This window comes from Sinocyclocheilus grahami, unplaced genomic scaffold (assembly GCF_001515645.1).
Source record: "Sinocyclocheilus grahami isolate Dianchi unplaced genomic scaffold, SAMN03320097.WGS_v1.1 scaffold898.1, whole genome shotgun sequence".
NCBI lineage: Eukaryota > Metazoa > Chordata > Actinopteri > Cypriniformes > Cyprinidae > Sinocyclocheilus > Sinocyclocheilus grahami.
This window is the reverse complement of record NW_015506077.1, coordinates 182,731-201,583: the sequence shown is the minus strand read 5'-3', so window position 1 is coordinate 201,583 and position 18,853 is coordinate 182,731. Positions and strand designations below refer to the sequence as shown.

The 18,853-nt window shown below is 37.3% G+C and overlaps 1 protein-coding gene across 1 annotated transcript in view; it reads right to left on the bottom strand.

Annotated features, from left to right (window-relative positions):
* eepd1 (endonuclease/exonuclease/phosphatase family domain containing 1) overlaps nt 1-18,615 on the bottom strand; it is a 21,502-nt gene extending 2,887 nt beyond the window's left edge. The window contains exons 1-6 of the mRNA XM_016248912.1: nt 17,514-18,615; nt 17,445-17,449; nt 5,542-5,678; nt 2,215-2,349; nt 1,193-1,328; nt 780-974 (exon numbers count right to left, since the gene is read on the bottom strand). Coding sequence (XP_016104398.1) covers nt 780-974; nt 1,193-1,328; nt 2,215-2,349; nt 5,542-5,678; nt 17,445-17,449; nt 17,514-18,346 — 1,441 coding nt within the window. The 5' untranslated portion in view covers nt 18,347-18,615. The remainder of the gene's footprint in view (nt 1-779; nt 975-1,192; nt 1,329-2,214; nt 2,350-5,541; nt 5,679-17,444; nt 17,450-17,513) is intronic.
* Between the last annotated feature and the right edge of the window lie 238 nt (nt 18,616-18,853).

Sequence of the window (18,853 nt, the reverse complement as noted above, 5' to 3'; positions counted from 1 at the left end):
AGCTGTTATAAATTCACTGTAAACCACGGCTTCACGGGGCTTATTGCTTTATTATTGCTGTGACCAAAGCTGAATTTTCAGCATCATTACTCCAGTCTTCAGTGTCACATGATCATATTCTAATATACTGATTTGCTGCTTGAGAAAGTACGCTTGGAATACAGCTCTTTATCTGTATTAATATCCTTATTGATTTTTGACATTATTTCATGATACGATAACCCTTAGATGGTTTTATTTGAGCTATTTAAGTTACATATAAACCACTGTTGAAACATTTGTGGTCAGCAAGATTTGTATTTTTTTTTTTGTTGAATTTTTTGATGTTGAATTTTCTACTTATATTCATCAAGGATGCATTAAATCAATCAAAATTGGCAGTAAACCTGAACTTTCTATTCATTAAAGAATCATAGTTTCCACAAAAATATGAAGCAGCACAACTGTTTTCAACAGTGATAATAAATAAATGTTCTTGAGCAGCAAATCAGCATATTAGAATGATTTCTGAAGGATCATGTGACACTGAAGACTGGAGTAATGATGCTGAAAAATCAGCTTTGATCACAGGAATAAATTACATTTTATAATATATTACAATAGAAAACAGTTTTTTTAAATTGTAATAATATTTCACATTTTTACAGTTTTTATTGTATTTTTGATCAAATAAATGCAGCCTTGGCGAGCACATGAGGCTTCTTTCAAAAATATCACAACCATCTCAATGCTTCCAGTTGTTTCTACAGGACTAGTGCATTCAATCCTACACCCCCCACCTGTGTAGATCTTTTTGAGAGAGCGACTGGTCCAGATGTTGTCCAGACAGCGGGATCCCTGCGGGCTGCGGGTGCTGATGTTCGTAAAGACGGACGGCGCGAGGAGGGCGGACAGTTTTTCTTTCCTCAGGCACTCCATCTCAGGGCTGTCGGGACCCATACCAAAGTGTCCCAGCACCAGCAGCTCTCTCTCTCCTACATCAGCAACACCAACACAGAAATGATGAGGGGTGTTGTGGTCATTTTCAGTGTTATTTCATTTCTGTCCCTGCACTAGAACACAGTGTCAGTCAATATACAGCACAAACACCATAAAGAGCACATGTCCACCTGATAGCACCATGCAGCTGACACCGAACAGATAAGAGTGAGTCCTGCAATAATAATGCATGAATTATGATGTTGGAACAGACCTTTGAGAGTTTCCTGGAGACCAGCACTCAGTCTGTGAGCCTTCAGCTCATCACAAGTGCTTTTTCTCTTCTGCTCGGCAGACGACGGCGCTGCTGTCAGGTGCAAACTGACCAGCGTGAGCTCAGACGATCCAATCTGGTTATAGAGAGAAATGAGCGAGACTTTAAGTACATTTGTGATGAAATGTTCGTGATTGGTAAGACTTTTTAATGTTTTTGAAAGAAAACATTCTGTTCACCAAGGCTGCATTTATTTGATCAAAAATACTTGAAAGTAGTGCTGTCAAATGACATATCGCATCCAAAATAAAAGTTTTTGTTTACATAATATATGTGTGTGTGTGCTGTGTATATTTATTATGTATATATAAATACACACATACAGTATATATTTTGAAAATATTTACATGCATATACATTTATATCCTTATATTTTATATTATATATATATTTAATATATAAACAACATATTTTACTTAAATATATACTGTATGTGTGTGTATTTATATATACATAAATATACACAGTACACACACACATATATTATGTAAACAAAAACTTTTATTTTTGGATGCGATTAATCGCGATTAATCGTTTGACAGCACTACTTTAAAAACAGTAAAATTGTGAAATATTTTTACAATTTAAAATGACTGTTTTCTATTTCAGTATATTGTAAAATGTCATTTACTCCTGTGACCAAAGCTGAATTTTCAGCATCATTACTTCAGCGTCACATGATCCTTCAGAAATCATTCTAATATGCTGATTCGCTGCTCAAGAAACATTTCTGATTATTATCAATGTTGAAAACAGTTCTAAGTATTTTTTTCAGGTTGCTTTATGAACAGAAAGTTCAAGTTTACTGTCATTTTTGATCAATTTAATGCATGCTTTGTGAATAGAAGAACTAATTACTTAACTTAAATTGTTTAAATAAAATCATCCGAGGGTTATCGTACCATGAAACAAGTCGCTTTGCATCAATAACAGATAAGGAGCTGTATTGCAGCTTTACTTACATAAAAATGTCCCAGGTAGGGCTGCGGGTGAGGATGTTTCCCGTTACCATTAGTCGCAGCATTTTCCAAGACAGTGGCATCCTTCAACTCGATCCCAGAAGAGCTGTCCCACAGGAAACCCGAGTACTCCGCAGCCTACAGGATCACAGCACAACCTCAATAATGACCGGAATCTGACAAATTACATTCAAAACCCAACAACCGTCCTACTATACAACAGAAAAAGCACATGACAGCATCATATATAAGGAGCCTGTGCAACTCTTACACTTTATTCCAAGTTTTCTGAAATCATACGATAGCTTTTTGTGAGGAAAAATTGAAATTTAAGTGATTTTTGAGAAACACAGTTGAAAGACCAATCAACAGTAAGGGGCGTGTCCACTAATGACGGGGGAGGTGCGTGTTTGCTTGTTTGTGAATTTGGGGGCGGAGCTATCAAGATAGGGGTGTGATCCATTTGGGAAGGGGCGTGTTGTTTTGGTCATTTTAATTATCAACGGTGTTCATCAGAAATGCTTACTGCACCTTTAATGCCTGTTCACACCAAGAACAATATCTATAATACCTATAACAATAACTATATTAGCATCCACACTAATGCATACTAATGTCCTGTTTATTATAATCGCGCAGTGCAGCCTGCCACTTTAAATGCTGAAGCTTTTTAAAAGGAGGATGGAACTACATTATATTTAAATAATTTAAAATTTACAATGATTTTTCAAACTATTTCTTTATTATTATAGTTTAGGCCTTTACTTCTCTGAGAACACAAGTATGGAAAAGTACAGTCAAGGAATTCTGCTAAATATCTCCTCCTGTGTTCAAAGGAATAATAATAATCATACGGGTTTGAGGTAAATGATGGCAGAATTTTCAGATTTGATTTAATCCAATACAGTGCTGTTATTGTTATACGAAAACTAAAACTATTCAATTTGTTTTAATTAGTTAAAATAAAGCTGAAATAAAATATTAATATAAATATTAGATGCAAAAGTTAAACTTTTTTTTATTTCAGTTAGTTAAACATTTCTCATTTTTTAAAACTAAAATGAATAAAACTGAAATGAAAGCTAAACAGAAATATAAACAAAGATGAATAAAAATGACAAACTGCTCAAACTAAAATTAAAATGAGACCTGAAAAATAAAAGCTAATTCAAAATATTACTTATAAGTACTACTATAGTAAATAACAATGTTAAAATAACTCTGATCCAAGAAAGATAATACATTTAATTACATTTATGATTAAATGTTTGGGTTCAATAACATTTTTAAATGTTTTTGAAAGAAGCCTCTTATGCTCACAGCTGCATTTATTTATTGAAAAATACAGTAAAAACTGTAATATTGTGAAATAATATTACATTTAAATATTTAAAATGAGAACTGGAAATATAAAAATAAAAGCTAATTCACAATATTAACAAACAGTATGGAAGTAAATTACAATACGAAAATAACTCATGATCCAATACCCTTCGAAACAATGGCTGCCAGACAGGACAAGTGAAGCGTTTCCCAGCAGCACAACAAGACACAGAGGGCGCAGATTTGCATAGATAGAGAGTGTATGAATTGTGGATTGTTCATGTGACTCTGCGTGTTTAGCTTAAGGCCACGGGATCATCATGTCAGTTTGGTTTTTACATGTAGGGAAGACAGTCTTTGTGTCTGATGTCCCATTGATATGCACAGATAAGAGATCAGGGGAAAAGTACACACTGCTCGCGTGCATCACAACACATCTCTGTTGAAAGTGTCATCAGGTGTGGAGTTTGTATTGAAAATGAATGGCGATTGTGGAAGTGAGAACCAGGATTCAGCCTACACACACTTCTTAAAACAGGAACCTGAATTATTAGAAGACTTACAGACACTTTCTTTCTCTGGAAACACATTGCGGTAATCAGTTATCACACATAACTCAACTCAAAAGAGGAAAATATCCGGTCTAATGCATCCCAGAGCACCTTGATTCATATTAATATTTATAGTAACGCTCTGTGATGAAGAGCAGACCAGAACTTACATTCTCCTGCAAAATTTCTTTCATTTATCCTACATGACAGCTCAGTTTCTGTGGAGTTTATATCTGTGTGGGTTAACAGCGGCTTGTGTTTATCCAGACACCTCTAGACACGGGTCAAGATCTTTAAAGGGGTCATATGATGTTGCTAAAATGAACATTATTTTGTGTATTTGGTGTAATGAAATGTGTTTATGCGGTTTAAGGTTCAAAAAACACATTATTTTCCACATACTGTACATTATTGTTTCTCCTCTATGCCCGCCTTTCTGAAACGCGTCAATTTTTACAAAGCTCATCGGTCTGAAAAGCGAGGTGTGCTCTGATTGGCCAGCTATCCAGTGTGTTGTGATTGGCTGAATACCTCAAGCGTGTGACGGCAATGTTACGCCCCTCACCATACTGTGATGCCCTGTCCGGCCGGAGCGACGAGACAAAAACATTAAAACCCATTACAAACGAGGCATTCGTTGCATCCAGTGGGGACATAATTACTGATTATAATGACTTATACTGTCTTTTTACACGTTGCGTTGCATTGCACCTCCAGAGCAAGACATCGATGAATAGTCTTCTTCTCCCCATAGGCCCTGCCCACTTCTGTTCAGTCGCTTAACGGCTGGCACTTGATTACGCTGAATGCGAGTGCTGCGTCGCGTCAAAAGCAAATAGAAATAACAATCACTGCCGCTATCTTGTCTACACTGGATACAGTATGCAGATGCGCGTAAAATAAAAATCAATGTCATGACCCCTTTAAGTTTGCATACATGCGTAGGGCTGCACAAATAATCAAATTTCTAATCGCAATTACAATTATGGATGCCACAATTACGTAATCATTCAAAGAAATCACATTTGTTCAAAAAAATTAATCGTTCAAAGTCCACTTATGTTATTCTGCACGCTTAAGATGCGTTTTTTTTCTTTCTACATGTTATCTTAAGGGTTTTTCCCATTATTTTAATTTTAGTATAACATTATAATACAACTCATATTTTTTATAATTTAAAGAAACCAATCCGATGTATTGTTGACATTTGAGGCTTAATACTATAGAAAAGCACTAAAGGTTTTTCAGTTAGAGTGTTTTCAGCTTGTTTATTTTCATATAAAAACACGGCATGCAGTTGCATTAAACAATGGTATAAACATCATTCAATGTAATTGCAATTAATAAATTGCAATTACAATTTCAAGGTAATAATCGACAATTATGATTTTTGTCATAATCGTGCAGCCCTATATATGTGTGAGTGTATATATGTGTTACAGGGAACTACGCTTACGTTACTGGACTGTCCGGTGGGTTTCTCTGAAACGGCACATTTCCACAGACCTCTGGCGCTCGTCCACTTGCGTACGCTGCAGAGAGTGGGCTGATTCAGCTCTGCACAAAACTGATGCAAACAAACACAAAGTACAGCTGATTAGCAGTGAAAAATGATAGAGAGTTACACTTCCCTACGGGGGACTCCCCCCGTTTTTCATGATTCAACATATCTGCAAAACATTCTGAAAATGAAATCTTTGTTAGTTATTCACATATGTAGCCAATTTTTCTTGGGTCAAAAGAAAAAAAAACAAATAAAATATAAAATGTTATTACACAGAGAAATCTTAAACTGGATTTTCTTAAAGGATTTAAGACAGTAATCCAGTGCTTCCTATAGCCCTCAATGACACTCCACATACAAGTGCATAATACATACATATTGGTTTCATATTGCCTTTACATAGCTTTTTTGCTTGCCAAAAATTTAGCATAAAGATGCAATGCTGCTTAAAAGCCTAAATCTAAATTATGTCTGCTCAGACCTACGTCAATCCCTAGAATTAAAGTGTGCAGTTGTAATTTCAATGTAAATGCATTCATGCCACCTCTGAGCAGCATTAAATAGTCTGTTTAAAGACTCCCAAATGGCACCCCAGAAGCGCTTCTGTGCCACTTTTACAATGTTAATTTGGCATTACAGAGTGCAACTGTCAAGTTACAGAATTAAAATTTCCAATCATTTTCACCATATGGGTATTGATTTTTGACAATAACTTTTAAACCTTTAAAGACAGACCTGCTGTGCCATATAAAAAAAATCATGACGTGGATTAAGCTGCTTGATTCATAAGATACACAGATTTCATTTAGTCTTTTACTGACCTATATTGCGAATCAGTGATGTTTGTTCTTGCAAGTCAAGCATTTACCATATTTGATGAGCTCTATGTATGTGCATTGTTTAAATGTGAATAAAAACCTAAATTAAATCTGTTTCGTTCATCACTTCGAAGATGAATGACAGTCTTATGAGTTTGGAACAACATGAGGTTGACTAATTGATTACAAACTTTTGATTTTTGCATAAACTAACCTTTTCAGTAAGATTTAGATCATTCAAATGATTTGGAAGCATTCCTGTGTGCTTTTCAAAGAGTTTAGAGTCATTTAGAGTCCTACTGGAGGACTCGAAGAATCAGATATCTGATGCTGGGTTTTACATTTTCAGAGAAGCCAAAGCCTTGGCAAGTCTGCAAACAGATCTGAGAATCTTCTAGCAAACCCAACCTGGCATTATTCTAGCAAAGAGTACGTGCCGAGTGCGTCCACAGGAGCTGGGAAATCTGATAACTACATCTGACATTCCCATTAACTCCGACCCCCCCAGTTCTGTTCTATAATTAACCAGGAGAGTTTCCTGCAGGGAGCCAGAGCTTCAGCAGAAACAACACTATCATCAGCTGATCTGTGAAGAGCGCCGGAGGAATGCAGGCTCAACAGACCTCTCCACTCATGTCAAAATAAACCAAAAACTAAAACAAAACCCTCAAAAAAATCCCCAAATTCAGGTGCCACATGTGTGTCTGCTCTGCATCGTGTGGGTTCTGCTGGAGATCTGGTTTTCCAGTAAATCTGTAAATTGCACAATGAGGGACAGGTGTCCAGGAGTCACTGTAACTAAAGACAGGGGATGACGCCAGACAGAGCTTTGGCACTGTGTTTGTCAATGGATTCGCTAAGGCAGGTACAATCTCATTTACACTGTGAGCTAACCAAGCGAGGCGATGGACCAGTGGATGCCCACACATGATGATGATGATGGTGAACACTGGTGAGCATGAACCATCACTGTTTACACTGGCAGCTGTCTCTCTTTAACTCTGCCCACTGCACAAACAACAGTTCTAGCTACAGAATGTGTTTTAATAGTCAAAGTACTGGTGAAAATCTACACTTCCTGTAATCCTGAAGAGAGATCCACAAGAGAAACAGTGTTATTGTAGTATTATTTATATCCTGTTATAAATATTTACATATTTACAAATAAAAATGTAGTATTTATAAATATTTTGAATTGGCTTTTATTTTTTCTGTTTCATTTCAGTACATTTTAATTTTTATTAGTTTTAGCTTATTTATTTTAAATTCAGTTTGAATGATTTTAGTACTTATTCAGTACTTTAATACCAACTCAAAAAAAGTTTATATTACAAGAACTTATTTTAAGTTCATGTTTCTTGTCTAATACTTATTTTTTTAAATTATTTTATTTTAGCAAAAAAGTAGTGAACATTAACCGTACAGCAGAGAAGTTGATGTTACAATAAAATAAAATAAAATAAATCACTGCAAAAGAGCTCAGCAGGAATCGGTCAAGGCCTTGTGAAAGATGTTACTGAAAATATTGATATATTTCAATACTTTGCAATTACCTTAATATATAAATATTTTTATATAAAAATTAAATTGTTCTTATCTTTTAGTTTGACGTTAAAAACATTTAAAGAAATGAGTAGTTAATGCACTAATGGAATTTTTTTTATTTTTAAAACCTTTATTTTTTTCAATTCTTTCATATATTATGTATTTTATTGCTAAAAATCTGTAATGCTGTTATTCATCTCAGAGTTGGTTAGTTTGGTTCATGACTTTTTTATTCATAAGTTATTATTAAAGTCTCTTTCCTTTAATGTTTTTTTTTTAGAAAAATTAAAAAATTAAAAGAATTTAAGAAACGTTAAAATAATAAATAAATGGGAAACTTCCAAAACAACTATTGGAATGAATGAATGAATTCAATTAAGAGTTTGATGTAACCATTCATATCAATAACTTTTAGCACTGCATGAAAAGTTTATAATCTGCATTTTTTTTATTTTATAAATTGACATATGGATCAATTGACAAGTGCATGATAGTGATTAACATATTTGGCAATATTTTGGGGAAGTTTTCTGATAATGACTGATAGACTGGTATCATAATATTTATATATTACTCCGAGAGACCATGCAATAACAGTCTAAATATAAAAATATTTATGGCGTCTCTGAGTCATTCTTTCTTTATGCCACCCACACATTGACCTCAACCAGGACACAAGAATCAATACCGTTTTCATACCCTTAGAAAGAGAGATAATTAAAGATCTATAACAGATATGTAGCAAATTCAAAGAACGCTCAGCTTCACTGGGCAAATGACTGGCACTTTCCATGAAAACATGCAAGGCAATATTGTGCTCTAACTGAGAGAAAGAGACACAAGCGGAACGACTGAGTAAGATGAGGAGAAAGAGACAGAAGTGTGAGTTTTTTTAACAAGAGCTCCAAGTTGCTCGCTAATAAACCCGATGATGATGACTCACGGCTCTGATGTCGGAGGGAGGTCTCGCTTTGGTCATGAGGAGTTTGGTGGAAATATGCGTTTATACCAGAACAACAGCTAAACCACAAACTCCATGGAAACTGAGACAAGCTATAAACAAACAGGCCAACCATCACTCTGCCTTCTTCAGATCTATGCCTCTTGGCTTTTTATCCGAGTCTATGAGATCGCAAAATACATTTTCAGCAGGCCTACACATTTAAAATCAGCATGCAATGAAAATTCACCCAATTTACTAAATGCATGTTATATTGCAAACAGTTCAACCATACATGTTTACTTTTTATTACCTTTTTAAATTAAAAATATCATAAATTGACATATGGATCAATTGACAAGTGCATGATAGTGATTAACATATTTGGCAATATTTTGGGGAAGTTTTCTGATAATGACTGATAGACTGGTATCATAATATTTATATATTACTCCGAGAGACCATGCAATAACAGTCTAAATATAAAAATATTTATGGCGTCTCTGAGTCATTCTTTCTTTATGCCACCCACACATTGACCTCAACCAGGACACAAGAATCAATACCGTTTTCATACCCTTAGAAAGAGAGATAATTAAAGATCTATAACAGATATGTAGCAAATTCAAAGAACGCTCAGCTTCACTGGGCAAATGACTGGCACTTTCCATGAAAACATGCAAGGCAATATTGTGCTCTAACTGAGAGAAAGAGACACAAGCGGAACGACTGAGTAAGATGAGGAGAAAGAGACAGAAGTGTGAGTTTTTTTAACAAGAGCTCCAAGTTGCTCGCTAATAAACCCGATGATGATGACTCACGGCTCTGATGTCGGAGGGAGGTCTCGCTTTGGTCATGAGGAGTTTGGTGGAAATATGCGTTTATACCAGAACAACAGCTAAACCACAAACTCCATGGAAACTGAGACAAGCTATAAACAAACAGGCCAACCATCACTCTGCCTTCTTCAGATCTATGCCTCTTGGCTTTTTATCCGAGTCTATGAGATCGCAAAATACATTTTCAGCAGGCCTACACATTTAAAATCAGCATGCAATGAAAAATGCATGTTATATTGCGAACAGTTCAACCATACATGTTTACTTTTTATTACCTTTTTAAATTAAAAATATCATAACTCTTCTGACGTATGCTGAATGTTTCTTACAACTGCCCTCAAGGTCTGCCTCCATCCAATCTACACCATCACGACTCTTCCAGGAAAACGGATCACAAATAACTGATGAAATCTCTTGCTGAAGCACATACAAAATGCACTTTAAAATAAGAATGTATTCACAGCAGTAGCAAGATGATGGTTTTGCTGGGCTGTGGCCTAAAACTTGGCTACAAACTATCAAAAAAGGATGAGCACTTCCCTATATCCCAAATTCCTGTTTAAACATTAATAAAGTAAACATTAATCAGAAGTGTCAGCATTCCATGGATAGCATCTGGAATTCCATTATTTCCCAAATGCTGTCTAAACAGAGCTAATGTCAGATTGTAGCAGGAGTCCAGAGAGGCATTCAGAAGCCCACACCATTTCATTCTGGGCCAGAAGTCAGAGAAGTGCACCTTTTTTCTATCTCTGTCCGTCCAGTCAGCACTTGCAAAAGCAGTCTAGAGGAAAGAACATCACGCTGGGTTCACTGCGGCATAACAGCAGCAGAGCTGTTAAAATCACTCATTCACGCCCCATATATGACTCTCAGCCACACCGTAATGGAGTCGAGAAGAAAGAGAAGACAGCAAGGAGAAGGAATCAACATGAAGATCGCAAACAGAGAATAGTAAATGGTATAGTTCCAGACACTTTTTTCCAAAGCATTCTATAGTACACTATAAAATAAATAAATAAAAATCCATGAAATTTACAGTGAAAACGACAGGTGTAGTCCCCAGAAGTTTATTTATACCAACATTTTTCCATCTTATTTTGCAAGTTATTTTCTGTGAATGTGCAAGACTTCCAATTCATTAGCCACTATAGGCTAATAACTAGAAGAATAAAGTGCAGTAAATGGTAAAAGTATCTGTGCAAAGCAGTGTGTTTATAATAATAACATAACACATATAATATAATACATAAAAAGAATATGATAAGAAATACTCGTTTGCAGTATCAAGCAGCATAAAGTGCTGTTTTGCACAACTAAAAATAACTGGAAGTTGACGAGACCCGAAATCTCAAGTTTTACATTTTACAGACTGAACTTAAATTTACAGTAAAAAAATATATTTACTGAAATATATAAGAAAAAAAGTAAGAAACACCATTATTTCACTGAAAAAACATTAAATGTGTGCTTTTTCAAAAATAATTCTGGGAATATAAATGTAGGTTTTTCCGTTGTAAATTATTAGAGAAGTTCTTTTTTTACTTCCATAAACTGCACTTTTTAAAGTATTTTACTGTTAAATTACACAAAAAATGCCCCATTAAGTCTATTACAGTTTTACACTGTATAGAGTATAAGAATTTACCATTAACAGGTTTATACCGTAGCATTTTTACAGTGCTTTACCATTAAAATTATGCTAATTTAAAGGAGACCTATTATGCCCCTTTTTAAAATATGTAATATAAGTCTCATGTGAATGTGTCTGTGAAGTTTCAGCTCAAAATACCCCACAGATTATTTATTATATCATTTGAAAATGCCTATTTTGAGTGGAAGCAAAAGCATGCTGTTTTCGTGCCTGTCTCTTTAAATGCAAATGAGCTGCTGCTCCCTGCCCCCTTTTCCAGAATAGAGCTGCGCCATTACAGCTCATTCCTCAGATACTCTGCTAAAAAACATCTGTATGGTTTTGATTATTATGTCTATCGTGTTGAAATCATGAGTTTTAAAGCCATATTTGTTTAAAATTCTGATACTGATTCTGATACTGTTTTCCAAGCGCACACATTCGAAGCACGAGCACAGAAAGCGGCTGTCACGCAGCATGCGAGTACTAAACTAAGTTATGTTTCATGTCAGGGAAAGAAATTGTATGTTCGTATTAGATCAGTGTGGAGGCAGCGTAATATACAGTAAATAAATCAATAAATCCACTGCTCTTTGGACTCGTCAGTGCAGCCAAAGACAGAACTGTTAGCATGCTTTGCTCAAACTCTCTCTATGGCGTTAGAACTGGTACACTGCTGTCACTTGCGAAAACACAATGGCGGCGCCGTGGGTGGAAACGTACAGAATATGGGGCGATAATATTATAAGGTCTCCTTACCATGTCACCAGGGGAGCGAAATCTGAGCGGCTCGTTTTATTCACAAGCTTGCTGAGAAAGGCTTACCAAAAAAATTTACTTGGTTGTTCTTTTTCACGTTTTCTGGGTTGGTAGATGCACCAGGGACCTGATTATAGCACTTAAATTAGCATTTTCATGATATGTCACCTTTAAATTTTAAGTGATTAAATTACTGCACATTTACATGAAGGTTGACCTCGGCTTAGTGCCAGTGATAACAGTTCCTCGTGTCGCCTCAGATTTAAACATAATTCCTACTCTCATTAAAACAATTATTTTAGGTCACATTATTATTGAAAATCGCTGTCGGTGCGTATGCCCCTTCATAGGGATAATTGCCCTGGACCTCAAGGGCCCAATGGTGATCAGGTTCAAAGCTCGCACTCTGCAGGGATTGAACCAGCAACCTTCCCATCACTAACCCTATACTTCAGTCAATATGCCATGCCAAAAATCAACAAGGTGTGTCCCAGAAAGACAAGCAGGAGAGCTCTCTACTCTGCAGTGAGAGAGACCGAACAGAAATAGAGTGCGAGTGAAAGAGGAGAGGGGAGAAATATGGGTTGATTCTGCCCTAGTCCTCTCACTGACAAACTGCTGCTCTGCTAACCTACTTTACTAGTTATTTCCCAGCATCAGGCAGAGCGGAGAAGACCTCAAACACAACACACACAGTGCTTTGTGCACATAGTCATGCTGGCACTGATAAGAAGGTCACCGCACATAAAAATAACATCTTAAAATAGAAGAGAATCATGATTTTAGTAGGTTAGGTAGAAAATAGAGGAGAGACGGGCTAAAATATATATATATTTAAAACGATAAATAGATATAGGCTTTTCACACTTGACATAAATACTCATTTTAGCACTGCGTTTTCCTTTGTAATCCTGAATTATCTTTTTACTCTGTTCATGCTTTAAGGATTGTAAACACTGAGCTGACATTTGAATTTGTATATTTGTGAGGTTAATAACATTAACTGGATGATTCCACGACATTCTAATTTATTGAGATGCACCTGTATGTAGTGAGCATGATACCTGCTATTAACTCAGCTCAACTTTGGTGCACGCACTGATCGGTCACTCATGTCACCTCAAATGTCAACAGAGTCCAACAGTGCTGCTGGCACACATTTTCAGCGGTGTTGGTACAGGAAATATTTTTTTCCCATAGAGATTTGTCTTCATTTAAGAGTGATGAACCAGCAATAGCAAGCTACCTTTGAAAGCATAAGATCCCACCCTCCCTGCAAATCACTCTCTAAAGCCACACCTCCTCCAAAACACATGACCGCGCTCCAGCAGACCAGAGGTTAACCAGCGACATGATGAGAGACGGCATCAATGCTGTCAGATTTCCTCATGTCTCATTCACCGGTGAGAAAACATTACAGTATGAAGCGTATAATATTACAATAATAACGCCTTCCATTCTCGCTCACTCTGCAGTAGTGTAATGAAACGCACTGATGGTGCGTAGCCGTAGAGTGAACCGACTCCAGGGTAAGGCTCAAATCTACACATTATCCCCCAGTTTCACAGACTAGGCTTAAGCCTAGTCCCAGACTAAAGTGTAAGTCTGAGCTGTTTTAACTGAAAGAAACTTGCGCTGACTGATCTTAAAATATATCAGTGCCTCTGTTTTGTCTCAAAATGCACACCAGTGATGTTTTTTCTAAGGCACATTAATAAAAATTATTTAAATGTCCTAACTGAACTATTGCCTAGTCCTGGCTTAGTCTAAGCCCTGTCTGTGAAACCAGGCCTATAACTTTTTAGTCAAGTAGCATATGGATGTCATGTCATAAAATATTTTTAATATGACTGAATTCGTATTTAACATCATAATGTGATAGAAGCATTCAATGTTCCTGTGGCTCAGTGGTAGAGCATTGTGTTAGCAGCGCAAAGGCCGTGGGTTCAATTCCCAGGGAACACACATACTGATAAAAAATGTATAGCCTGAATGCACTGTAAGTCGCTTTGGATAAAAGCGTCTGCTAAATGCATAAATTTAATTTTAATTTTTAATTTACGTTTCCTCAGTTACTCAAACAGCAGCTACAGAAAACGAGCAAAGAACATTTACATTACCAAAGAATATCATCACTGACTTCAGTCTAGCGCGAGTTTATGGACTTTAAAAAAACACTCCCATTGTAATCAGTGAAGCTATCTACACTATATGATGAATAAATCTCTTATACTTACATCGCACATATACGTTACATCTGCACTTTGTTGTTTATGATGAGAGAATTCGTGAGAGAGCAGACAGCGAGCGAGCGAGCGCGCGCACACTGAACAACAGAACTCCGGTGTTTCAGCGCTGACTCATCGGAACGCCTCTGATTGGCCGCTGCGTTCATAAACTCAACGGAATCGTGTGTCATTGGTTATAACACGCAACACTGTAAAACGCAGAAAAAGAAATATGATGGAACAAACCTATTAACTAGATAGTATTACTAGCCTGATAATAATAATAATAGTTGTCTTGCTATTGTCAAAGGGATTAGCCACAGATGATGAAATACTATCTAAACACTATTAATACAACCCTAAAAAAAGTATTAATGTCTTTCGAAAAAAATCTTACCAACCACAAACATATGACGTGTACTTTATATAAAGACATTCCAAAGTCAATCTATTTATGTCAGTGCTAATGTATTAGTATATCATTGTGGGAAACATTTGACCATTGTAGGTAATGTTGTGGGGAAAACCAATTCTCCAGCAGACCTTCACTCATCAAATCCAATCAGACGGTTAAGTGAGTTTTCATGGTTATCTAGTCAAAAAAGGTCAAAGCATCACCGAGGCTGTATTGATTCTCGGGTTTCTCAAGGGTTGTCGTCACACACTAGACTGCATTCATCAACAGATAATGTCAATTAGTTGTAAATCATTGCCGTTTATATCAATATTTACTACCATTTCATGTTAAATCTCACGTCTTCTCCTCTCGACCAATCTTGTATCACTAGAGCCCTGGATTGGACCCTCAGTCATGTGAGCAGGAGTGTACTGGAGGCAGCCGGAGGGAACGATTTGAGAAATAAGCATCTGATGGGACGTTTGATTTAGGGTTTCAAGAAAGTAGTCCTTTCCAGTTCAAGGTTTGTTTTGAGATGACTGAATATGATACGTTTTTATTTACTCTACAACTCGTGTGAGTTCTCCAAAAACTGTAATAAGTTTGTAAAGGCAGTCAGCAGTGATAAAGCGACCTTGAGAGACGCTTGCTGCTGTTCTGTAAGCTGACTTGAGTTTTTAAATGCAGCAATATGCTGCTGTGTCAAAATGAATATTTCCAGCACAGCAAAATTAGTTCTGTATCTGCATATGACCTTGTGTGATGGATCAGGGGCATGACTCACTTCTTAAGAAACGAGTTAAGAAATGTCTTAAGATAAATAAATCCCACAAAGTTCCTAAGAATGTTCCTAAGTGCAGTTTATGAAAAATTCTAAAGAAGTTCTCAAATATGTTAGATTATTATTATTATGATGAAAATGACTGTCTTTATCTGAATAAATTACGGTTCTCGCTGAAGACTCAAGGGAGCTTCCGAATAATCTTAAGAGAAAAGATAAGAAAACTCTTAAGATTAATTTTTAGGAATAAAAAAAATAATATTCTTAACTTTTCCATGAGTTAGAAAATAAGATTTTTTTTTTCTAAAACAGTGATTCCCAAAACATTTTTTGTCTTATAGCTCTATCCATTAGCCACAATTACCTCATCACATTGTTCTTTCAGTATTATTTATATGAATATTATAGTATTGATTAATAGTTTGAATTAGCTTTTATTCTGATATTTTCAGTTTCTGATTGCTTTTTTCACTATTTTTGTAATACTTCTGCTTATTTTATTTCAGTAAGTTGCCAAGTCAGCATTTCTAATTTTCATTAATGTTTTTTAAGTTTAATTGTTTATGTAATATTTCAGATATTCAGATATAAATAATATTTCTAATACCATTTCATTTTTGTATTATTTTATTTGATTCTAATATGATTTTATTTCAGCTTTATTTTTAATTACCGAAACCGATTTCTAATAGTTTTAGTCAATAGCACTGCTTCATCAACACAAAACCAGAAAGGCTTTAATTTGACTCGTTCTATACTGGATACATTTATCTTTAAAGTCACCCTTAAACAAGGAAGAAATAACTGCTCTTTATGCAATCAAGCAGCACATACATTCTGCTACACTAATAATTAAACCATAACAACTAGTTATTTTAATGCATTGATATTTCTATTTAATAGGTTTAACAAGGAAAAAATTAAAATCTTTCCAAATGTCCTTTGAGAATGTTACATGAGCCTCCTGGTTGGGAGTCACTGCTTTCTTTATAGGGACGGTTGCATTACATGCATTGCTGTTACATAGAGTACAGCGTTCAGCGCTTATGTCATTCATAACACTATATCCTCCCTGCCAATGAGAAGAGACTTCTTACTATTACAACCCCCTTCAACACACACACACACACACATATGTACATGTGTATATAACAGCCCTCCCTGAGTCATGACAAGAATGAGGGCACGTACTTCAGCAACACCCTGAGTGAATTACTGTGTGTGTGTGTGTGTGTGTGCGCGTGTGCCATAAAACAACCAACAGCACAAACATTTATCTTAGAATCCATCAATGCAATAAAACGTGGGCAGGGATTCAGCTGAAATCTGATAACGTGCAGTCAGATGTGGTTTTATCGTGAACATCCACTGAAGATCACAGCAGACTGCAACACAAGTCAGCTGGACCACACCACTAACCCGACACACGGTGCTTTCTTCCCTGTTGATGTTCAGCGCACACACATCTTAAAAGCTGCCTAACAGCTAAGAATGGGATTTGAGAATGATTGGAAAATAATGAAACTATCAGACTATGCAGACTGCAAAAAAATCATGATATTAATATAATTAGAAACTCTTCAAGTGTGACAATCAATGCAATCCTTTATAAAAAACATAAATAAAAAAAAAGAATACTGACAGATTTTCTCAGAGAATTTCTGCAGAATTTGACCAACAAATTGGATCAAACAAGAATTCACTAAAAAAAATCAAATACGATTCTGTTGGATAAAATGAAATTCTGAAGGAAAAAAAAAATGAGTTTTTGGTTCCAAATTGGATTGTGTTTGATTCAATTAGGATTATGGTCAAAATTCCATTCGAATTTATGAATTTCGGACAAGGTCAGTTATTCAGGGTTTTTATCATCATGATACTTCAAAGAAGATGTACCATGACATGTCAAAAAAACATGTTCTAAAAATGCATGATCATAGAGCATAAAACATGCTTTGTTCGTGTTGCAATAGAGTTTACTCACTCATTTTCTAGGAGGGTCATACAGACGACCTCTCTGACCCCAGGGTTGTTGGCTTTCTCGCTGGAGCAGCGCTGCAGGTTCCAGGTGGCCACTCGCACCGCGGGCTTCCCATCGCGCGCAGCCGCCGGAGGCTCGACGCAGGGCCGCACAGAGCAGACGAGCGGCGGTCCCCCGAGCGGAGCGTCCGGCTCCTCGCTGCCGCCTACGAAGGACGCGGGGCTCGGCTGCGTGAAGCCTCCGTTCGTGTTGGTGGAAGGAGTCCTGGAGCGCTCCACGAACACCTGGAAGCGGATGCGGTCCAGCAGGGACGAGTTGATGCTGGGCACTTTGACCAGGTCCTCGATGCTTCGGAACGGGCCGTGCGCGGAGCGGAACTCCACGATGCTCTTGGCGAGTTTCTCGGTGATGCCGCGGACGCTCACGAGCTGCGGCGGCGTGGCGGTGTTTATGTTGACGCCGGTGCACGGCAGGTGCTCCTGCTCTTTGCGCAGAGACGAGGGCGAGTGGTTAGACGAGCTGCTCTTGCTCGACACGCAGATCTCTAGTTTAACAGCCTCTAGTTTCGTGGCACCGACCCCGCTGACCAGCGCCAGGTCTTCGACTTTCTTGAACCCGCCGATGCATTCCCGGTACTCCACGATGTTCCGAGCCACCCCGCGGTTCACGCCCGGTAGAGTCATGAGCTCCTCCTCGGTGGCGGTGTTGATGTTCAGCCGCTCCTGGTTCACCAGTATGTGGCTGAAGTTGCATGCCGCGCTGAACTTGCGCTTGCCCTGGCAGAAATCCGTGGGGTCCTTGGGAATGGACCGGTGGCACCCGAGATTCCCACCCATGTGTCCCGGTGAATCAGCTTGCGAACCGAGGATGAAACCCGCTGCGCACTGTGCGTGGAAGATCCCGGTGGCACATAGACTAGTCTTGATATTTAACGCTAATCTAATTCCTCTCGTTAAACATGACACGGTGGGATCTCGTATCCCCCTTAGTTCGAGCAAAATCCGCCGCGTTTTCTCAGTGTCGGAGCAGAAGGAACGGCGTCCACATCAGCGCTCTTCCAGGCAGACTGAACTGAACTGAACTGAACTGAACTCTAGCGCGGTTTCTCTGTAGAGGGTGGCTATCCGAATCTTTCTTTTGAGCCGACTCTTTTTTTTAAAGATTCGATCGAATCAATTCACTGAGCGTCACACTGGAACCATTTGTTGTTACAGACTCAACTTTGAAAGAAGCTTGGCCTCAACTCTGTAATGTTTTTTCCTTCTTTCAATTATAACCCTGAATAGCTTGTGAAAGTGTGTCAGGAGAGATGAGGACACTGTTATATAACTCTAAACCTTGTG